The 24,351-nt window shown below is 46.6% G+C and overlaps 1 protein-coding gene across 2 annotated transcripts; it reads right to left on the bottom strand.

Annotated features, from left to right (window-relative positions):
* Nucleotides 1-321: 321 nt before the first annotated feature.
* On the bottom strand, nucleotides 322-21,180 carry SHKBP1 (SH3KBP1 binding protein 1). 2 transcript variants are annotated; one of them, XM_083159728.1, is made up of 18 exons: nucleotides 20,983-21,180; nucleotides 19,711-19,764; nucleotides 15,040-15,085; nucleotides 14,847-14,920; nucleotides 14,698-14,756; nucleotides 14,540-14,620; nucleotides 11,285-11,458; nucleotides 10,707-10,797; nucleotides 9,918-10,108; nucleotides 9,552-9,667; nucleotides 8,837-8,924; nucleotides 8,228-8,344; nucleotides 7,060-7,230; nucleotides 6,418-6,573; nucleotides 4,134-4,230; nucleotides 3,621-3,805; nucleotides 2,713-2,845; nucleotides 322-1,358 (listed from the first exon to the last, which is right to left on the bottom strand). In XM_083159728.1, exons 1-18 carry the CDS (start codon nucleotides 21,039-21,041, stop codon nucleotides 791-793), a joined length of 2,460 nt encoding a protein of 819 aa, XP_083015854.1. In that variant the 5' UTR covers nucleotides 21,042-21,180; the 3' UTR covers nucleotides 322-790. The 2 variants fall into 2 exon arrangements, with proteins under 2 accessions (XP_083015854.1, XP_083015853.1); XM_083159727.1 differs by having other exon boundaries at nucleotides 2,713-2,848; nucleotides 20,983-21,178.
* Between the last annotated feature and the right edge of the window lie 3,171 nt (nucleotides 21,181-24,351).

Below are 24,351 nucleotides of genomic sequence, written 5' to 3'. Positions count from 1 at the left end.
CATTTTACGAAGTATTGTTCAGCGCTGCTTTTTATGCCTATGTGATACTGACATTAGCACATTTTTAAATTCTATGGTATAAAGGCAACCTGACAATATATGAGGTGCTGTATGACCTCTTAAAAATCTATTTGATTATTGTCTGAGTGATGTTAAACTGTAGGTATTGCTATTACTACAGTGACGTATCAAACAACATCACCGTACAAAAGTTAGAAATGTCCGCGATAACTAAAGGATAGCGCCAACGCATGGCAAAACACAATAAAGGATTGGCAAAGGGTGAATTGAGGTCACAAAGGTGTAAGGGGGGGGGGGGGGTAGGTTGTTTCAAGGAGTCGTTTATTGTACGCTTCACCTAAAACCTAAGAACCGCATCCTGTAATACCTGGACGGATACACATCGTAACAGACATTGGCATCATGCGCAGAGCAGAAGTGGCACTTGTAGAAGGCACTGCTGGGTAATGCCATTCAGGTGCACTGTTCTATGAAGGCACAACATGTTGACAGGGGTGCATGCAAACCTGGAGCTTGTTTCGGAGTCAGTGGAGCGTCTCTTTTCTATCCCATCTCTTCATTGTGCTGTGAGAAACCATTTTGGCAAAATGAATAAATAAACAATAGTATTGGTCCAGGGCTTAGCGAAAGGAATGCACAGTAAACAGACTTGCAATGCCAGCTACTAATACTATTAATAATAATACTACTACCATAATTGGACTGCCAACAAGAATCCTACTTTACCCATCCACCAACCAGTTAGCCCCACAGCAACTTTTTGCCAATATTAGAAAGAGGTCTCATTCAGCCTGGGTTTCTGGGGAAGCTTAGAAGGTGAGGATGAAGGTGTGGAAGTGTCACCCGCCGCTGCTGCAGCAGATGATGTGGAAGATGGTGATGGGGCAACACAAAGAGGGGAAGGTGGAGGAGGGGCAGGGGAGGCTGGTCGCCTAGCTGGTGCAGAGCCCCATGGTGACCTGGCCCTGTTAGTGGTCACCTCCATGCTGGATCGGCGTGACTCAGGCTGGTGGGACTCTGTGAAACGAGCAAGCTCCTGGCAGCGCTCCACAAAACTGCCACCAACACTGGGAGATGGCGGATCGGAAACCAAACCCAATCCTTGGAACTCCGCTCTCGACTGTATGCTTCCGGCTTTACTGGCTCTTGTGCTGGAGTGAGGCTGTGTGTCCAACTTGTGCAAAGAACTATGGCTTCCTGAGAGGTGCGGCTGCAAACTGCAGAGTGAGGCCCAGCCTTCAGAGTGGCGGGAAGCCACAAGCTGGGGGCGATGTGAGGTGGATAACACGAGTCGGGAGAATCGATCACGTGTGTTGTCACTGAGCTGGGACTGTAAGCTGCAAGATGGAAACAAAAACAAGAAGGGTTAATGAGCCAGTTGCACAAAGCCAGTGCTCTCGGCAGAACTGGGAAAAGGCACAAAACAGATGACATTTCCCACAAATGCACATGTTCTGCCCAAGAAGCGAGCATAAATATATTATCAACCGGAGCTTCAACGGAACCTAAACAATGATTAGAAGAATGCTGTAACAAATGCATATACAATGGGGAGAATTCAAACGTTGGGCGCTCGTCCCGACAACCTGGCATGTCCACCGCCGGTAACCAAATGTTTCTGGTGACCGGTACACATACATCTCTTCAACTCGCTACCCCCCAGGGATAGCACGCTAATTAGATGAGAAAAGTCACAGGTTTGGGCCCTCAAACTGGACTTTTCTCGCCATGCCCATTAGTTTGGTCAAGTTTATGCGCTTTGCGTGCCTAAACCAGACATTGGGGCAGATGTATTAACCCTTTACAAGAGATAAATGCAAGGGTGATAAGGAGAGATAAATGTCCAGCCAATCAGCTCCTTACTGACTTTTCTCAAACACAGCCTGTAACATGGCAGTTAGCAGGTGATTGGCTGGACGTTTAGCTCTCCTTATCACCCTTGGATTTATCTCTTGTTAAAGCTTAATACATCTGCCCCATTAATAGTGATCAAATGTGTGAAAAATTCACTTCATTATCATCCTGTGATCTATTGTCACTTTAGATGCGAGATCAGGAAAGATAACACATTTGAATTCAGCATCGACAACGATTTGGGTGGATCAGAAGGGCAGTCTCTACACTTATAGGCAAACCGGCCAAAGAGTCCACTATGTAGTTTCCAACAGCGAAACAGTTTACTATATTCTGTACCCATCTCAGAATATTAGATTGTATGGACTAATATGCAATGACTAGAACATACAGTAAGTGTGTAATCATCCAAATGGAAACAGATAAATGCATTATTTACATGTAGTGACCTGTGAAGGTCAGGCACAAATGTGGGGTTTACATGCTAGATTTTAGCATGATTGTGGCCAATACGTGATAAGCACTTAAAAAGCCTCATAGCAAGTACAACTTCTGTAATATTTCAGGCATCTTCAAGGCCAGCCATCACAGCCAGCAAGCAGATGTGGCAGAAACATTGCATGTTGTGTCTGCAGCACTGGTAGATTTTTATTACATAAAACTGCTTATGTGGTCATGATTCAATCCACTGGACAGGGATGAGAAGGAGAAGAGGAAGGTTGGGGCTGCTTTTTGCCTATGAAGTACACAGTGACGTTACTCTCTCCACAGAACACCCTCCATTCTGGACCTGCAAAGATTTTATTTTTCTACTGTTTTTAAAACATCAGAGTTTACCTGGCTACTGATGCCCGGCGGTTAGAAGTATGGGATACTGATGTGGCGGGGCTCATTTCCGGGGTGCGGGTCAGAGCAAGGTCACATTGCTCCAGCTGTTCCAGCAGCTCTGCCTGAGTGAGTCCCCCCAACTCTGCTGAAAGTGAGGGGGAGACAAGTAGTAATATGGTTAGATATAGACAAACAAGTTCAGTGAGGGTTGAGGCACATGTAAGCATGAAAGGGTTACACAGATAGTAAGGCAGACGAGGATAGGGAAGTTGGCCAACAACTGAGATTGTGGGACTGCGGCTGCCCATCTAGGAGACAGTGAAGCATAAGTAGAGACTCACAAGGCTGGCAAAAGTGGTTGGGCCTTCATATCTGGAAGTCTCTGTTTAAAGGTGAGAAAGCTACAGGTGTAGTAGAGGGTCAGGGTGCATATTTGAGGAATCCCCTGACAGCAGTTAGATATGCACATACATGCTGTGCGTGTGCACTGCCTATTCGGTGGTCATTCCTTTGCAGGATATACTGTCAAAATGTGTAAATTAATAGTACTGCCTTTAGTATGGGGTGCCTCTAACTGGTACACCCCTGTTAATATGGATGTGGCTAAATGGCACATCAGATAATTACTACTGAAGGTATGAAAAAGTTCCAAACAATGAAGTGTCCCGCTGAGTGAATCTGATTGCGGTACTGAGTCTCTGTATGTTCGCTGTCTGTATAATATTAAAATGAGTCCAGTTCCCGATAACAGTTTGCTTTGCCAGGACCATAAAAACAGCACATGGTCAACACTATGTAGCTTGAGTTGACCTAAGAGTGGAATATTTTTCCCCCATAGACAAAGTGGCCCTTTCGTGTTACATTTTTTTTTTTTTTTTTAAGAAATGTTAAAATATACTAGCAGGACATGAACATACCTCCACCTTCCCCCTTGTTTGCCACCTCCATAGCAGTTGTCAGATCCCACATCTGAAGGCAACCACTGGCATGGCCAGTGAAGAGATAGCGTCGTGGGCGGGAACCAATGCGGCTGGAGCCCTCACACTCGTGGACGGTGAAGGAAGTGATCGGGGTGCAGTCCACAGACCGTACCTCACAAATCCTAATAACAGAGGAGCAATTAGACAAGGAGAAAGAAGACTCATTTCCTGACCAGCTTGTATAATAAATAGATGTTGGATCTGTTTATCTTCATTGACTGTGTCCACTGGGGTAATTCAGACCTAGAATGCATGCCCCCCCCCCACACACTCATTTTGCAAACACCACGGCGAGTGTAAAACTTGAAGGCGTTCCCTCCGGGGGTTTGCGCATGAGTACACCCCCACCATCGGAGACTGGGCCGAATTCGCTGCTCAACAAGCAGGTCTGCACACATTTATACCACTGAGTGCGGTTGGAATCGGGGAGTAACACAAAACAGAGATTACCTCTTCCCAGTGGAGGACAGGCGGACGTAGACTATGTTGGAATCGGGAACAACACGCTGAATGAAGACCTGCTGGTCATCTCGCTCACCAAAAGGACCTGCAGGTAAATCAGTGTGCGGTAAGACGGCATTAGAACTACAGTGGAGTAGATCTACTCCGGGAGCCATTTACATCTTCTCCTAACTTACAGGTACTGCTACACCCTATTCATATCTGCAACTAACCCAAAACTTGAAACTAGTCCAGACAGTAGTCATGTAAAAAATGTTATTATGGCTTAAGTGGAAAAGGTCTTTGCTAGAGTCCCCATCTCTCGGCACTCTCCTATTCAATCCGATTTGACATGTCAATAACCCTGCCTCTACCCCACCACCCCCATCCCCTTCTTGTGTTGCATTGTAGTAAAAATTGGTCTCCATGCTTCTTTGAAGTTGGTTTAAGTCTGGTATGTATTGCTCGGCACTTGTGTAATAGCACGGCATCTGGCTACGCAAAGTTTTCAGCGTAGGCTAAGCTAAGCTGTCAGGGTAGCCCAACGACTGCCTAGCATAGTTAGCGTAGTGACAGCCCAATGGCTGCCTAGCGTAGTTAGCGTAGTGACAGCCCAACGACTACCTAGCATAGTTAGCGTAGTGACAGCCCAATGGCTGCCTAGCGTAGTGACAGCCCAACGACTGCCTAGCGTAGTGACAGCCCAACGGCTGCCTAGCGTAGTGACAGCCCAACGACTGCCTAGCGTAGTTAGCGTAGTGACAGCCCAACGACTGCCTAGCGTAGTTAGCGTAGTGACAGCCTAACGACTGCCTAGCGTAGTTAGCGTAGTGACAGCCCAACGACTGCCTAGCGTAGTGACAGCCCAATGGCTGCCTAGCGTAGTGACAGCCCAACGACTGCCTAGCGTAGTTAGCGTAGTGACAGCCCAACGACTGCCTAGCGTAGTGACAGCCCAATGGCTGCCTAGCGTAGTGACAGCCCAACGACTGCCTAGCGTAGTTAGCGTAGTGACAGCCCAACGACTGCCTAGCGTAGTTAGCGTAGTGACAGCCCAACGACTGCCTAGCGTAGTTAGCGTAGTGACAGCCCAACGACTGCCTAGCGTAGTTAGCGTAGTGACAGCCCAACGACTGCCTAGCATAGATTTTGTAGTGACTCCGCAGCAGCCCGGCCTTGTCCCCGGCAAGCCTAGCCTCTCACACAGCGCCGGTAACCGCCAGATCCCCTGCGCTGACAGACACCGGTGGAGAGGGGATCATGTGGGTGCCGGCAGAGAGGCGTTACATCTGTCTGACGCAGGAGCGTCTCATTAATTATTGCGGCAGGGTACGGCAACCCTGCCCGTGTCTGCTTCAGGGAGAAGGTGTTAAAAGGACTCATTTGACAGTGCTCCATGTTACATACTGGCAAATGCCTCCTTTTCAAAGCCCCACTATCCATGCCAGCCCAAAGTGTGGTATAAGATCAACTCCACGCCGACGTGGATAGTGGGGGTATGAACAGGTTGGGGGGATGTATAACGCCTCCCCTCGCGGGGCTTGCTCCGCTTCGGGCTGGCGTGGATAGGGGGGTGTTTCAGGAACACACGCTGGCCGCCGGAACACTACGCTGAATCTGACAGGGACGCTGACTACGCTACTTCTGACTGACTACGCTGGCCGCGCTAACACTACGCTGATTCTGACAGGCACGCTACGCTAACTACGTACCGGGTGCCGTGCTATTACACAAGTACCTATTGCTCATGTATTCTGCTGTATTGTTTCCACCATTTATTATGGCCTTCCAATACACTTTCGGAATAACGAAACCAAATAACCCTCAGTTGGGCCAGGCCAAACCTGGTAGGGAACACAAGTTCCACTACTAAGGGGAAAGCCCTCTCCTATTTAATATGCGATTGACTAAGCCTTGTAGAGTGAAACTACAAGTCAACTAGGTCCGAACTGCCACTGTGGTTGGTACTTTAACACTGCCAACTTTATCTCACTCCTAGGATCAGCACATAGACTCCTATGTAAGCAGACCCTAAAGTCTGAAACCAATAGAACGACCATCATACTGCATTCGAGAGAACATAAAAAAGGGCGATTTTACAAGTGAGTATAGATTGTAAGCTCCACTGGGGCAGGGACTGAATGTTCAAAATGATCTCTGTACAGCGCTGCGTAATCTGTATGCGCTATATAAGAAACTGTTAATAAATAAATAAGTGTACTGGAGATTTTACTAGTTGTTTAATCATAACTCCCATACGCCTTGTAAAACCACATGACACACTGATACTCACCAATGTCATTTCCAGCGCTGCAGCCGGCATGCCCGTCGATATCCTCTAAGGAAAGGATTTTGAAAGATGCCAGAGGAGTGGATCCAGGCTGGGTGGAGATCATGCCACGGAAGCGTGTTACTGTCCACGTGCGCACATGGTTATTATCCGCACAAACTACGAGATAAGCAAACACGTAAAACTCAACGTGCGTGAGAGAAATGCACCACATGGAGTGTGTGGTTTTTCTGCAGCTCATTTTCTGTAACCCATAAAGTCCCCACCAGATGGCAACACTCTTTACATGTTACCAGGGTAGTAATGTAAAAAGATTTATTATCAGGACCAGCTTGGCTCAGTACTAGCTTTATATTGCCTGTACCTACACACAGCTCCCCAGTATATTCCGCTCCCATGGTTTATCCATATAAACACAACCAAACACACCCGGACAGCAGAGTCTAGACCAAGCCTTGTACCTCACCCTGTAATCCTGGCTGTGGTTTATGATGGATTATGGTGCACAAGGCATTTTAACAAATAAGTGCTGGGAACAGAAATCCTGGAGACTCCAACCCCTGCACATCATAGATGTTGTCAGTTTCCCAGCAGCAAAGGATTACTGGCAAGGATTTAAGTGTACTTACGTAGCACATTGCTTACCTGAGATCAGGTGTCTCTCTGACAGCATGATCTTGGTAACGGGGCTGCGGTGGACTGTAAAAGTCTGGAAAAGTTGTGGGCCAGATCCAACAGTCTCCGGGTGCTGGACTATAACCCTGACAACACCAGAACTTGTACCATAGGCAATCTCGATCCAGTTACCACTGTCACCTGCAGAGAACAGACCAATAAAGTGAAATGACACAATTACAGGGGTTTCGGTACTTGTGTATTTTGGCAGCGCCCGATTTCTGCATCGTACGATGAACGTATCGCATCGCATGCCATGTACCCGATGCGACGCGATTTTGACCCCCTATACGATGGAAAATCGTATAAGCACCCTAAAGGGTGCTTTTGAGCACCCTAATGGGTGCTTACAATGTTAAATGCACCCCCACGCCACCCCCCCACTATAAACGTGAACCCGAAGCGTGGCGAGCGCAGCGAGCCCGCGAGGGGTGGCGGTACGCGTCCCACGACCTTTTCATACCCCCACTATCCACGTCGGCGTGGAGTTGAGAATAGATTAGTGTGGCAAGCGCAGCGAGCCACCGAGCCCGAAGCGTGGCGTGCGGACGCGTATACCTTCACAGGTAAACACGTCCCTTCGCGGGCTTCACAGGTATCCACTGCGCTCGCCACGCTTCGGGCTCTGTGGCTCGATGCGCTCGCCACACTAATCTATTCTCAACTCCACGCCGACGTGGATAGTGGGGGTATGAAAAGGTCGTAGGACGCGTACCGCCGCCGCTCGCCACGCTTCGGGTTCACGTTTATAGTGGGGGGGGGGTGGCGTGGGGGTGCATTTAACATTGTAAGCACCCATTAGGGTGCTTATACAATGTTTAATCGCATCGCATCGTATGGCATTGTATGCCATGTACAATGGCATACAATTTGAAAATTGTATGGCATCGTACACTAACCAACGAAATCGTGTCGCATCGCATACATTATGGTATGCGAAGCGATGGGCGCCGCCAAAATACACAAGTACCAGGGTTTCTTTACAGGATGAAGACCAACTCCAGAAATGAAGGGGTCACATGCTCCGTTATCCAGAGGAGAAGATGGAACAGTACGGTCTATTGTACTTGCAGGGGGTGACAGAGGTGCATGACCCTTGTTCGTTTGTAAGGACACACAGAGGAATAGGGTCTCTTACTTGTTTTAGGTGTGAGGTAGACACTGAGTGCAGTTATAGCATCCTCTGTGGGGTCACGGTACAGCTCTGTAACAAGCAAATCATTGTCCTTCATGCGCAGGGGAAACTTCTGGACATCTGCAGGAAGAGAAAACATTTGTATCGTTAAGTTTACGGTCACATGGAACCACCCCTATTAATGCCGACCCGTCCATACAAACCAAAAGACCTGATGCACTGCACGTCACAAGTGATCCGGGATTGGTATGCACAATTAATCTGGTTTTTAAAGCAGGGCAGCAATGAGCACCTTTAGTATACAGCGCAGACGCTTCCACTCTGCTCCTGACCCCCCAGCTGTGAGCAGTGTGGTCACTCCTGTCCTCCCATTTCTCAGCCATCCACTGTACCGCTCCCTTCCACCAGCCAGGCACAAGAAGAAAACAAAAGATGTCCCTGCTGCTACCTGCCACCACTGTCATGCAAGTGACTGATTAACGTAATCCTTAATAGAGCATTTTCTTAATCCTGAATCCCAGAATTGAAAAAAAAAAAAAACCCCAGGATTGGTCTCTCTAAGTGACTGCGATAGTGCAGGAAACCGCAACTGGTTTCCCCATGGATACTTACCTACATAGTAGATGGATCCATTGTTACACCCCAACAGGAGAAAGGAGCCGGCTGTGTCATAGCTGTTTATGGGCACCACATCCTGGATCTATCACAAAATAAGGAAATTAGGGGGAAAAAAAAAAAGAGCATCTACCTTTGTATACAAGAGATGCATAGATATAACGAGGGACATGAGAACCTTAAACTAGAAAGGGAAGCTTAAAGGGGAAAATAACAGCAATCGCTGCGATTCTGGAGACATTAGGATAAAGCTACTTTTCAAGGAATCCTATTAATTTACTATGATGGACATATGCCCTGAAGCATGTTCTTCCTTTATGATCATGCCAATGGAAATAGCCAGCAGCAAAGTTTTGTATAATAGAAATGAGATCTGCAGCTTTGGATTTACCCGGATCTCAAAACGGGATCTTATTGGCTATCGGCTGTCACATATTTTGGCTCCAAAACATGTGACAGCCGGATAGCCAATAAGATCCCGTTTTGAGATCCGGATAAATCTGAACATGCACATCTGTAGAAATTAGCCAGAGAACTGCATATTGCGGATCCCAGAAGTTAGCACCATTTCTTAAATGTTACAGTGTACAGAGGCTCTGTGATAGTAAACCATACATGATAACAGAGTATATTAATCAGGGTAGTTCCATCAATGAATCCAGGTGACAGATGTGTAGGACGTGGACACACACCAGAACATACAGTCGCTCACCTGCCAATGTTTGGTCACTGCATTCCATACTCCAATTTTTCCAGTGTGGCTCGTGGCTATTAACTGATTGCCCACAAAAAACAAGGCTTCTGCTGGTACCCCTAGACTAAATATCCCTGAAACAGATGTAATTTGGGAGGTTTTAAAAGGACAAGTAAATAACCCAGCATAATAAACCAGTTCCCCGCTGCTGTATAGCCTATAATGTTTATTACCTTGCAGGTATGAAAGAGCTGGGGAGGGGACCCCTGGTCTAGAGACCTTCTTAGACAAACTCCCACAGAGTATCCTAGATCCAACCTCTCCCACCCACTACTGATGGACATTGGTCTCATTCTTCCACCCTCTCCTGCAGCAGTCTCTCACCTATTTCACTCCCGCCGCCATCACCGGTGATAGCCCACAGTATAATCTCACTGCAGGAGGATACAGCCAGCATCTTGTCATTGTCTCCCAGAGACCCTCCAATAGTTTTGGCGTTCAGTGCCACCCGCTCAATCACCCAGTCCAGACAGGGGCTAGTAAATATCAGTTGCCAGCCAGAGGTCTCCTTCATTCTAAGATAGAACACTTAGATGACACATGGTGCAGCATTTCAGCCGACATGGTAACATACATTTGGGGTGACATTTCCTCATCCTCTATTATACACTGGTTTTATTCTAAATACTTAGAATATTAGTAGGGAGGAAATTGTCCATTGGCAGCAGTAAATAAACCATTAAAACAAAAATGTAAAAAGGGCTTACATGCGAATTTGGGGCAATATATGCTGATGAGTAAAAGCCCCCATACGCTATGCAATTTGGGCAAAATCTGTTATATCGGTACAAATAGCATGTGTCTGACGTGTGATCTGGTGCAGGGTCCCATGTGCATCGGATCCGGAGATCATATGTGCTGAATGCAAGATCTCCGGACTGGATCCCCTCTGGGCGGCAGAAGGGTCCCACGGTGGCTCAAATGGAATTGGATGGGACTTCTACCATAGTGTATGGGGGCCTTTACTGATAAAATAAAGGTTTATGTTGTCCATTATTTAACACTGCCTATATCGAAGGTATCTATTCAATCTGAACATGAAGCTGGGCACTTAAATACGAGCCCATACACTACATAATGGGTCATGAGCACGGTGTGATGCCCTAATATTACCTGTAACATACTATAAACTGCGCAAAGGCAACTGCAATCCAATTATGGTGCCCACAGATGATCCGAACCATGCCAGGGTCGCTGGAAATCCCTGCACAGAAAGAATGTTAAATGAGTTATGATTGGTTCAGCTTTGAACCTCTACTTTACTTTGTATTTGATTACTATGATGTTTTAATTCATGCTAATTGTACACCTGAGGTCTTTCAATGAAAAAGTATTTAAAAAAAAAAAAAAATTGTTTAAAATGTATATATTTAACCCGTGACTCATACATATGCACATTATATAAAGTTTACACAATCCATTTAATAAATTGCTATGAGCCCATCCATTAAATACGTGCGAGACTGTCTCTATCACATGTGACCCATTCCTGTTTATGTGTGAACCATCTCTTGTATGCCATACAGGTAATATCTATCACATCCCTTGCCTACATATGTAAATCTTACATGCATTGTGTGTACGGCTCTATCTCAACCGCAAAACCAACAGTAACAGGTAAATAGTGTTCACTGGCATTACCCAGTCACTTCGCTCGGATTAATAAAACACGTATACAATAGAACACCAACCTCCTCCGCTTCCATAACTCCTCTCATCTAACAAGCGTCCGAGGATGCCAGCACCCCCCAGGTTGGGTGGCATGGTATTACTCCTCCGGACAGGTGCCCGTTCATTCCCCCCACTCCTGGAGCCAACCTGCAGCCCAGACACACTGTGCCGATTCCTCCGCTTTGCTGGGAACACTGGAATGCAAAACATACTGTGACTGGCAATATATGGGTAATCGGTCAACATTAAAAAACTGACCCCAAATCATCATTATATATAAGTCTGAAAAAAAAAACTTTTTTTTTTTTAAACCCTTTACCATCCGCGTGGACTGCAATTGGGAATAGCAACCTGTGCCAAGTCCAGTGGTAGACGAGCAAGGTGACACTATACACAAATGGGGTTTTGCTTGTGCAAAATGTTAACAGGGAAAAAAAAAAAAAAAAAAACGCCCCAATTAATAATACTGACACCTTTTGATCTTGTTGTCCTCTGCTACTGTCTATCTTTTTTTTCCTTTGGTGCCAATCACTGGTTTAGTTCATTAGAACTAAAGTGTAATAGTAAAAGCTTATTATATTAGCAGAACATAGTTGATGTTTTAATAATAAATTGTAAGGTTTTTGTCAGGACACCCTCAAAATGTCCAGAACGGACATTTTTATAATGGTTTCTAGACAAGGGGCCTGATTCTGGTTAATTCGGTAAGCTGCAAAGATCACAACTTACCGAGTGCCAGAGAACCCGTCCTGCCGAAACCCCCCCCCACCCTCACTGCCGTTAACCCTCGCAACCATAGGCATGTATAGTGAAGACACATGCCCTTGCATGCCGCCGCTGCAGTAGAGAAAGCCATCGACTATCAATGTTCCCAAATCATCAATGGTTTGGGACCTAGTGCTTGAAGTTTTAAGCATTGATAGGGGAGGTTCAAATAGTTTTATGCCATCGATGGATGGCATCCGATGGTATCGGGCGGGGTGCGTGCACAGTGTCGCAGTGAGCGAATGCACAGAGGAAACTTAATCAAGATGTGGACAGCCCGCTCTGTTCTTCTGCGCATGTGCAGTTAAGCGATAGCGGGAACCATCGATGGTAGGTGGTATAATGTTTTCTAGCAATCGATGGTTTCTTCTTTAAAGTGTCACTCTCAACTGACTTTTTTGTGGGTGTCGGGACGAATACAGGTCAGGCGGCTGACGTCCTGTGACATCAGCCACCAGCTCCCAGAAGGCATCAGCCCACCCGCGTACCCATGAGAACCCCCAGCATTTGCATGGGGACGCCCGTAAAACACTGGGCGTCCCCATGTCCTAGCACCAGCGCCACCACCAACCCCGCTGTGAACGACCCGGTGAGTGTGTAACTTTCCACGGCCATTTGTTGTCGTGGTTCGCACAGAAGTGAGCATGCGCAAACCCCGACCATCGGGGCAGGCGCCGAACTCACATTATTGCGTATGATCCAGAATCGGCCCTGAAGTCCTGACTGTTTTCCTATGTAGTGATAAATGTTTAGATTTGAAGTGCTGTTATTTCCGTCGATTGTATACATAAGTGTACTTACAGATGGAGCTGGTCCAATCTGAGTGGCTCTTGGCACATGTGCATTTGAGACGCCTGCTCACCCCATTTGCGCGGCCCTGTCCCGGTGAGCCGCGCACTGAGACTGGTTGTTTCAGTGCGCCGGCACTACAGATGAGCGTGACTCCATCTGTATGTGGTTGTTTTAAATGTCTGTTGCCTTGGACTACAGTGCAGTAAATACAGCAAAAGTGATGAATGTACTACTAGCCCATAACATACACGACCAATAGGAAGCATGACATGAATACAGTATAACAGCTCAAAGGTAGATTAACTAAGGTGACCAACTGTACACCAGAGTAAGCCAAACCTTGCTTGGAGAGAGTCCAGAGACTATACCAATAACCACATAAAACAGAAAATGGTATACAACTTAACAAGCGCCTGTGATCTTGAAAACACCAGGATTCCTCCCGTATGTTGGATCATAAAAATTAAGAAAATAGCATATACAGGTTGAGTATCCCTTATCCAAAATACTCGGGACCAGGAGAATTTTGGATAACGGATTATTCCGTATTTCGGAATATTTTAATATTTCAATGATGTATTTTGAAGTATCTTGCATTTATGCTGTATAAACACATAATATACACACAAATATATTTTATTACCACATAAAATACACACAAATATATTTTAATTGTTCAAAAAACAAGGCTTCAAAACGTGAAACAAAATGTGTGTACTATCTCAGCACTGAATTTGAATGCCAAGCAATCATTGTCTTGCACATATATAGTGCCAGTTACATATCATGTCCCCAGTGATGCTGTTACAAATGTCCCCAGTGAGTTTTTAGCAAAAAAATAAATAAAAATTTCACTTTCTGGAATGTCCGTATTTCGGAATAATTCGGATACGGGATACTCGACCTGTAATAGTGAAGTGCGTTTTTCAAACAAACTTCATTTAATGACCTCATAAAACATACACAATAAAAAAACAATTTAAAAGCAACGAGCTCTATTGTGTCCAGTGCCACAATGAATCCTCTATTGAACAGAGACTGAAAATTACCGGATGGAGAGGAACCGACAACCAAGCAGTTCCAAATGGGCTCAGAACACACCCCACAGCTGGTATTACTGCGGCGGATTAGTTTCAAGTATATAAGGAGCTTTTGTGCAGACTTTGGTACACCTTGAAAAAGTCCTCATTGAAGGAAGAAACGCGTTGGTGAACTGCACTTTAGCCTGAAAGGTGACTGTGGAACCGGAGGAGATTTTACACACAGAGAGCCCAGCAGTAATACCAGCTGTGGGGTGTGTTCTGAGCCCATTTGGAACTGCTTGGATGTCGGTTCCTCTCCATTCGGTAATTTTCAGTCTCTTTCAATAGAGGATTCATTGTGGCACTGGACACAATAGAGATTGTTGCTTTTAAATTGTTTTTATTGTGTATGTTTTATTATGTCATTAAATAAAATGTTTGTTTGAAAAACGTACTTCACTATTATAAGCTATTTTCTTCATTTTTATGATCCAACATACAGGAGGAATCCTGGTGTTTTCAAGATCCCAAGTGTCTGTTAAGTTGTATTCCATTTTTTGTTTTATGTGGTGTATGGTGATGGTTTCATTGAGGGACCTGTAGGAATACTTACTTTCTGCGCTGCTGTATGCACAACATACTCATCCACTAAATTTTGTTTGACTAGACCAATAACAGCCGCTAGAAATCCCTTACCTGGAGGTGGGAGGTATCCATTGAATAGCACACTCCCACATGATGAGCGTTCCAACTCCTCACACAACTGTAAACGTCTCACTGGAATAATAGCCACAGTCAGTTACCACTCTCCAATACGAAGAAAAGCAACAAAATCAGGGAAATTAAAAGGGTACCTAATGGGGTGATGCCATAAAACTCTGCCTCATGCAGCAGCAAGGAGCTGTTCACGCCTCTGAAAGATACCAAGCATACAGACAGGGTGATGAGAACCAAGGCTGCAAAGACCGATACCCGCTCGCACATATGCCAACTTCACACCAACCTTGTATCAAGTTCTTTTGTACGAAGAAAGTTCAGTATTGGTGCAAACACCACGGGGTCTCTGTCTATGAAGATCTGAGGTGACATAAATTAAGCAATGTTTTAGAACTAGCATTATCATCCCCGATACTATGCATAGAGGTCTCAAGCATGCCAGTCTGATACAAGGATTTTCAATAGTTCTTTAAACTCACAGCTCCAGTTTCATCCTTTAGGGAAGAGATGCGACCACTGAGAAGACTGGGGAAGAAAAAGATCATTAAGTGGACCAATTGTTCCTGGCAATCATTTATCAACTTTCTGTGACAGCTAAAAACCACATCATAGCAAAAAAAACATCATGCGATCTTGTATATGTAATAAATAGAACATAAACCATTTGATTATGTGGTAATAAGCAATATCCCATGAGCTAGAATACCAGATTTTACCGGAATGGTAATTGTAGCAATACACTTAACGTATCGGATTCCAATTATAACGTCACATTATTCTTTTTTTTTTTTTTTTTAAATCTGTTTATTATTTTTCAACAATAAAATTCAGGATAGAGTACAACAATAAGACACAGCATGTACTTAAAGGCATAATCACAACACACAGTATGTGTAAATCAAGTCATGTTAAATGAGCAGTTGGTACAGTATCTTTATCAAAGAAAATAACAAATACAGTATAGAAAAATAACCTGGGGGGGGGGCGGGGGGGGGGAAGACTGGTGGTGGGAGTGGGGAGGGGTCTAACTGCACAGCGGTCCAAATTGTCAGTATTAAACTGGGAAATACAGATATGTTTGCGGAATGAGAGATGTTCGCCGATTATACAACATGCATCATTATGAGGCGTTTAATTGCCTATACAAAAACCATGTTGTGGTTTCAAAGACTTTAAATATTTTTGATTGTGTAGAAGAGTTAAGTGATTCAATGTAAGCCCCCTATTTTCTATAAAAGGTGACCACTTTAGATTCCAAAGCAGGCAGTACAGCTTGTCTGTCATAATACAGAGTGGTAAGTAGAAGTGATTTGACATGTCCCAAAGACGGAGCGTTGCGAGAGGTCCAATTACACAGTATAGATTTCTTTGCTACGGTTACTATAATTGTCAACAATGGGATCTTGGAATTGCGATCAGCCCCAAGAATCCAATTAACAAAGCTAGCACACAATAAGGCCCGGGGATCACCAATAAGACGCAAATGTAAAATACTATTTATAAAAAACATAATTTTCGGTACTCTTTACCTAGAACAGCGCCCATCGCGGTGATCGCGACATCGCGGGCAGTACATAAACGGCCGCGACGCCCGCGATCACCGCGATTTTCCCATAGGGAACAATGTTAAAAAGCCTGATTGACCGCGATTTTGCATTCAATGCCTCAATGCCCGCGATTTTCACATAGGAATCAATGTTAAATGGGCTACAGAGCCCAAATAGGCAGAATTAACCCTTGAATGTCCCCCCAATTTTTGTACGCCACCCCACGATCCACGCCAACCCGAAGCGTGGCGAGCGCAGCGGTACGCGTCCTCCGACCTTTTCATGCCCTACTATCCACGTCGGCGTGGAGTTGAGAATAGAATAGTGTGGCGAGCGTAGCGAGCCACCGAGCCCGAAGCGTGGCGAGCGCAGCGAGCCCCGCGAGGGGACGCGGATACCTTCACAGGTAAACGCGTCCCCTCGCGGGCTTCACAGGTGTCCGCTTTTCGCCACGGATACCTGTGAAGCCCGCGAGGGGACGCGTATAACTGTGAAGGTATCCGCGTGCGCTCGCCACGCTTCGGGCTCGGTGGCTCGCTGCGCTCGCCACACTATTCTATTCTCAACTCCACGCCGACGTGGATAGTAGGGCATGAAAAGGTCGGAGGACGCGTACCGCCGCCGCTCGCCACGCTTCGGGTTGGCGTGGATCGTGGGGTGGCGTACAAAAATTGGGGTGACATTTAAGGGTTAATTGTGACTATTTGGGCTCTGTAGCCCATTTAACATTGATTCCTATGTGAAAATCGCGGGCATTGAGGCATTTTAAAGTAAAATCGCGGTCAATCAGGCTTTTTAACATTGTTCCCTATGGGAAAATCGCGGTGATCGCGGGTACACGATTTTTATGTACCCGCGATTTACCCGCGATTTTTTACCCCCGACGCCCGCGATTCTAATCGCGGGCGCCGTTCTAGGTAAAGAGTACCTAATTTTCCCCCAGAATCTTTTGATTTTTGGACAAAGCCAAAAGCTGTGAAAAAAAGTTGCATGAGGGTGTTTACATTTAAGACATGTACCCGTTTCATCTGGGACCATGTGGCGTCTGCGAGCTTGCGAAATATAAACCCTATTAATAGTTTTAACATGTACGTCCTGCAACCACGCACTATGGAGAAACCTTAAAGTTGAGTCAAAATGTTTCACTAGATCATCTACTGTATTTAAAGAGGGGATATCAACTGTCCAGGTAGACACAGTTTGTTTCCATATACGTGGAGCGGAATTGGCAACCAGGTCGAGACTAAGATATTTAGTCTTATAAGGATGTATTAAGATACTAGGTGATTCATCGCGCCCTACGGGCGCTCTTCACACCGTCGTTAGGGGCTGCGCCCCCTTAATTTGTGAACGTTTGTATATGAGAAATATGGTTAGAATTGTATGAAAGATGCCCTGTATTGCAACTTAGGTGTCCGCGAATAGCGGGAGGGGGGGTCGCGGAGGGTGCCGCGAATTGCAGGAGGGGGGTCGCGGGGGGTGCCGCGAATTGCAGGAGGGGGGGTTGTGGGGGGGTGGATGCTGCGAATCGCGGGAGGGGAGGGATTGCAGAGAATCGCGGGAGGGGGGTTGCGGCGAATCATGGTAGGGGGGGTCGCGGGGGGTGTGCTGTGAATCACGGGAGGGGGGGTCACGGGGTGGGGTGCCAAGAATCGCGGGGGGGTGTGTGTGCCGTGAATCGCGGGAGTGGGGGTTCAGGGGGGGTGTGACGCGAATCGCCACAAGAAAAAATCAACACAGAAAGGTCAACACATGTAAATGTTGACAAAGTGTGGCACTTCATTGGTGTCCATGTCGACACATGAGAATGAATATGAAAACATTCAAAAAATGAAAAAAAAAAATTCAAAAACTCATGTCAACCTTTTTCATTGTCGACCATAGCCATGTCAGTGTTTTCCATGTGCAATTTAATTCTGGAGCTGCCGCGAATCGCGGGGGGGGGGGTGCCGCGAATTGTGGTAGGGGGGGTCGCGGGGGTGGGTGCCGCGAATCGCGGGAGGGGGGGTTACGGGGCGGGGGTTGCAGCGAATCATGGGAGGGGGGGTCGCGGGGGTGTGCCGTGAATCACGGGAGGGGGGGTCACGGGGTGGGGTGCCGAGAATCGCGGGGGAGGTGTGTGTGTGTGCCGTGAATCCCGGGAGTGGTGGTTGTGGGGGGGGGGGGGGGGGTGACGCAAATCGCCACAAGAAAAAATCAACACAGAAAGGTCAACACATGTAAATGTTGACATAAGTGTGGCACTTCATTGGTATCCATGTCGACACATGAGAATGAATATGAAAATATTCAAAAAATGAAAAAAAAAACTTCAAAAACTCATGTCAACCTTTTTCATTGTCGACCATAGCCATGTCAGTGTTTTCCATGTGCAATTTAATTCTGGAGCTGCCGCGAATCACGGAGGGGTGCCGCGAATTGCGGGAGGGGGGGTCGCGGGGGTGGGTGCCGTGAATCGCGGGAGGGCGGGGTTCACAGGGGTTCAGGTGGGGGGTTGCCGCGAATTGCGGGAGGTGTGGGGTCACGGGGGTTGCCGCGAATCGCGGGAGGGGGGGTTGCAGGGGGGTGTGACGCGAATCGCCACAAGAAAAAATCAACACAGAAAGGTCAACACATGTAAATGTTGACATAAGTGTGCCACTTCATTGGTGTCCATGTCGACACATGACAATGAATATGAAAAAATTAAAAAAATTAAAAATAAATCTTCAAAAACTCATGTCAACCTTTTTCATTGTCGACCATAGCCATGTCAGTGTTTTGCATGTGCCATTTAATCCTGGGGCTGCTGCGAATTGCGGGGGGGGGGGGGGGGGGGGGTGCCGCGAATCGCGGGAGGGGGGTCGCAGGGGGGGTGCTGCCCCGAATTGCGGGAGGGGTCGTGGGGGGGTTCTTTTTGCAGCGAATCGCGGGAGGGGGGGTCGTGGGGGGTGTTTTTGCTGCGAACCGCGGTAGGGGGGGTCGCGGGGGAGCGGGTGTTTTTGCCGCGAATCGCGGGAGGGGGGGGGCGCGCGGGGGGGGGGGAGGTTTTGCCGCAAATCGCGGGAGGGGGGCGCTCACCTGGTGGCTGTGGAGTAGCAGTGCTGGGCAACATGGGAAGGCAGTGGGTGTCTGGCACTGTCTGTGGGCTCACTGGGCTGGTTCTCTGTCACATACCTCCCAACATGACCCTCTCCAGGAGGGACACAATGCTCTGTTTCTAGACTTCCCCTTAATGTATGATTGCCATCACCTGTTTTAAACAGGTTAATTTCTCAGAAAGGTGTTCAGCACAGTTGAAGGCAATCACACATTAAGAGGAAAGTCCAGGAACAGAGCGTTATAGACACAGACACCCACTTTGAGTGACAGATGTAGCCAAATATATAAGAGATAAGATAACAATTTATGGATAGTGTCGAAATTAGGCGTGATGGTCAGTGAGTCAGTAATGCGGCGAGCAAAATGACGAAGTTGGAGATACATGAAGAACTGTGTATGTGGAATGTCATACTTATCATGAAGGGATTGAAACGGGAGTATTATGCCTCCTGGGTCAAATATGTCCCTCACTTTGGCTATACCTTTACGTCACATTATTCTTAAACATATGTTATACATCACCTGGAAAAGAAGGTGTCGGAGGCCCACGTCAATGTCGGTCTAGAAGTGCTGAACCTGTGAGCAATGACAATATATTATTTTCTGGAGGATACCAATCAAGCACGTTGTACCATACATCAATACTAAATACCATTCCCTATTTCATATTTCATTAGAAATCAGCCATTGAGTGTTGATTGTATTGACTTGTTGCCTTCATCTAATTTATTCCACATTATTAAATTCTATTCAAAATGAGTGTTTATATTTTGGCAGAATGGGGGGGGGGGGTTGGTTTACTGTAACGATCACATATACAATTTTGACTCTCAAAATAAAAAAAATATCCCTCCTCACGGACTAGGTGCAAGGGGGTGGGGTATAACTTACTGACAGTCAGGACACCGGCACTGGAATTGCCACTGCCACTAGCCACCTATTCTATTCTCCCTCTATGGGAAAATAGCCAATGTAAGTCGGGATTCACAAGGGAAAATAGCCCATGTAAGTAGGGATTCCGACTGTCAGCATCCTGTAAGTGAGGATTCCGAGGTCAAACTACTGTTGGAATCCCAACTGTCGGCGAGTCATCCTGCACCCCTGCAGGGTGCTAGGGTGAACACTACCATAATATAACATATGACCATACACAACCCTATTTCTCTCCCGGTGACATTTATCCCCACAAACCTCCCCCTTTCTTACTTCCTGGGTATACACTCACACCTTATGTTGCCGAGTCCTACATTAATCCGCGTCCTCGACTAATCTTTAGAACCGGAGATTATCTCTTCAAAATAGGGAGAGCTGATGGCTGCACACTCACATGTATAGTGCTCATCATTTGTAAAGAGTGACACGTTTCTTATTGTGTAGTCATCACCCGTAGAGCCAGCACCAGCATGGGACATATAGGCGAATGACTAGGGTGTCCAATGGCATAACTACCCTAGGTGCAAGGTGTGCAGCTGCTATGGGGCCCTGAGCTGAGGGGGGCCCATCTTCTCTGTGTAAATTATATGTGCTATATATATTTTATCACCATTAGTTGGTACATAGGGGCCCTTACAAACTTTTGCTATGGGTCCTACGAATATCCCACAACATTTAAAGAGCGCCAGGTAAAATCTTGTCATGGGTACCAACTTGCTTACGGCCAGCTTTGCACATATATTATCTATATATATATTTTTTTTACCACACGTCAGACTGAGCCACACTGTCCCAAACCCAATTCCTCCCCCACCATCACCACACTGTGTCCTGTCTCACTCACCCTACTGCCTCACTTACCTCTTCCCCCCAACATTGAGGTGTATGACATCCCCACTCCGGCCTCCCGGCCCGGCCATGCCCCAGTCACCCGTGGCGGCGGCCTCCTCGTCTCCTTCACACCACCGGCGCCATGCTTCCGGCAACACAGGCCTGCTAGCCGGCTACAACACCCACAGCACGTACACCGCCATTGGCTGCAGTCACCCGTCAATCAGTAATAGTCCCCGCCTAGTTCATTCAGCAGAGACCAAGCGGCACACGTGACCCGTCACTGGACGCCACGCCCATTTCCCCTGCACTCTTTCGAGGTTTAGGTGGAACCGCAGCCAATAGCTGCTAACATTACCCGGTCACCAGACAGTGAGTGACGGCTGCACCAGGACCCAGGTGTATACTATACTGGTAACTGGTCTATTGTGTAACCATGGTGGATGCAGACACATACATGTTCCATCTGTAGTGTACTCACGACATGCATGCATGCAATGCTAACAGACTGCCAGTGCCTGCATGGGAGAGTGGGGGTCTCTATGAGGACTTGGGGGTGGGAGGTCACCTTTTAGCTTGTGGTGCCATTTAAGTGAAGCATAATAATGAATCACCAGGCAATATTATATAGGAGGGATACTTACAAATACCGCCATCATTTCATAGCTGGGAACTTTACACAAGAGCGCCTTAGGTAAATACAAAATACCCCCAAATAATTATCAGACAGTGGGCCTGATTCAGACATATGTGTGATTTGGGGATTTTTCCAGCCTCGTGTTGCGTTATTGTGTACTGCGCATCTTGTACATCTTTCCATCCGTGGCCAGCTGCTGTGATGAGAGATGCTAAATTGTAGTGGGCTAATGGACCTTCCACGCCCAGGGGGAGGAGCAAGGCTGGGGGGGGGGGGGGCTTGCGCCTTGCGCCTTCACTTTCCACGCCACCACTGGTAGCCTTTAGTAACCAGGTGGGGAGTGTAGCGGATCGAGCCACCGTGCCCGAAGCGTGGCGAGCAAAGCGAGCCTGCGAGGGTCCATTTGGGACCCTTCTTCTGACCTTGCTCCACCTCTCTCCACCCTCAGTGATGAGACCCTGCCAAACCAACCCTGTGGTGGTGCGCATCAGCATCGCAAGCTGTATACACACTGCGATATGTACTGTTTTCTACTAATATGACTATTATCTTCCAGTCTTTCTGGTTGGAGTGAGACTGACATACCTCCCAACTGTCCCGATTCTCATGGGAATGTCCTGTTTTTTGGGACGTTCTCACATCATGCTCGGGGACAGCAGTGTCCTGCGGGGGGGGGGGGGGGGGCTGTCAGGGCAGACGACAGGGGGGTCAAGGGGGACACATGTACCGGGCCCCAAGCTTGTGAAGGGCCCCAAGGTTCTGAGAGGTTTAGGCGCTGAAAGCATGACTGTGTCAGTGCAGTGCCTAGCAATGGTTTAAAGCACCTGCCAGGATTCCCCGGTACTTGACTGGGACCTCCCTCCGGAATTCGTGAACATTAATTCTATTTCTTTTGTAACAATAAAAAACACGCAGTGTACTAACAATGTTCTGTTCAAGGGGGAGGGGTATTGGGCCCCCTTGATATATTAGTGTACCGGGCCCCAAGATTTCTGTTGCCAGCCCTGGTGCCTGTAGCCAAAGGGGCTGGGGGTATGGCCAGAAGCTCCTAGCTGAAAAATGGGACGTGGTATCACCAGAGTGATGCAATTTGTAGCTCACGCCCCCTTGCCAACAGGCCATGCCCCCAAATTCCATGTACTATTCAAAAGTTGGGAGGTATGCTCTGGTAATGTGGTAATGTATAGGAGCAAATTACAATAAACCTTGTGCTCCCAAAAGCCAGGAAATGCTTGTTTGGATAAACTGGTTAAATCGAATGGATAGAACCAATTTGTGCTATAATTCCCGGAGATAAAACCTGCAAATATAAGTTGGATGTCAATGTCACATCCTCATACAATTTTAGGTTACAGGCTGGGTTTGAAAAAGGACAGTTAAGAGCTGATTGGCCGGTGATAAAAACCAGACAGTGTATCACTTCACCAAGCTTAATAAATCTACCCCTTTATCACTTCTCCCTTATCACTGCTTCATACATATATATGCCTTAAGGCCCGTACACACACGGATTTGCTTTTGATTCAATGTTAGATTTGATTTTCTATTAGATCTGGCATTAGATCTTTCCATTCGATTTGGCATTAGATCTGTACTTTTGCATTAGATATCAAATTTGATTTACTAGATCGAATTCGATATTTCCTTGGCTGCACAGAAGATTTTTCTGTTCTATTTTGTGAAAACGGGAGCACGCATTGAATCGAATCCAGATGGAAAGTGCCACAAAAACCATTCGATTTCGTTTAGGATTTAATTTTGCTTCTATAAGCAAAATCGAATCGAAAATCAGGAAAAAAAAAATCGTATTTTTTGGAATATTTTCTTTCCTCTTGTATGGTGCTTCTGCTTCTCTCTATATATTATATTTTGACATTTCCCCATAGTTCCATTCTGCTGATTGCACACCAGTAAACATGTTAAACAGTAAAGTTTTACAGTGCATTCACAGTGGGCTCCTGTGCTTCTGAGAACCTATAGAATTCTTTAGAGCAGGGCTGGGCAACACCGGCCCTCCAGATGTTGATGAACTACACATCCCAGCATGCCTTGCATCAGTTTCAGCATGGCCATATAGCAAAACTAATGCAAAGCATCCTGGGATGTGTAGTTCATCAACATCTGGAGGGCCGGTGTTGCCCAGCCTTGCTTTAGAGAGTGAGCGTCTTTATCTAAGCAGGAGAAACAAATCACTGGTACCCCTTTCACATCACACCTAATTACCGGGTACAAGCCAGTTTCTTGCCCGTTCGACCCGGTAAGTAGTGTGATGTGACAGGGGTTACCAGGTCCCACAACTGGGTAGCAACACAGCAATATGAACTGGTAAAAAAGAAGGGTTCTTACTGGTTCGTTGCTGTGTTGCTATGCAGTGTGAATGGATTAAACAGGTCTAGCGACCTGTTTCCCCTTCACACTATGGAGGAGTGCCAACTCTAAGTGCTGACTCCGCTCCTGATGTCGAGCCAACACTCCACCGCTCCCCCTGATGACGCTGTTCGCTGTTGCAGGGTCGCATCGGGACTGAACCGGTTAAAAGTCCCGGTGGGACCCTGCATTTGTGATCTGAAAGGACAATCAACATTCGCTCCCAAACCTTGGGAAATAGACAAATGACTGTTTGGATACATTTGTTATATCAAGTGGATGTAACCAATTTGTATGAATGACCACATTGTCTGTTTTACATTGTTTGGGAGCAAATGTTTGATTCTCATATAAGGCCATATTCACTAAGCTTCAAAAAGTGATAACGTGGAGAG

This window comes from Crinia signifera, chromosome 9, assembly GCF_055691185.1.
Source record: "Crinia signifera chromosome 9, ASM5569118v1, whole genome shotgun sequence".
NCBI classification, from domain to species: Eukaryota; Metazoa; Chordata; class Amphibia; order Anura; family Myobatrachidae; genus Crinia; species Crinia signifera.
This window is presented reverse-complemented; position numbering and strand designations above follow the sequence as displayed.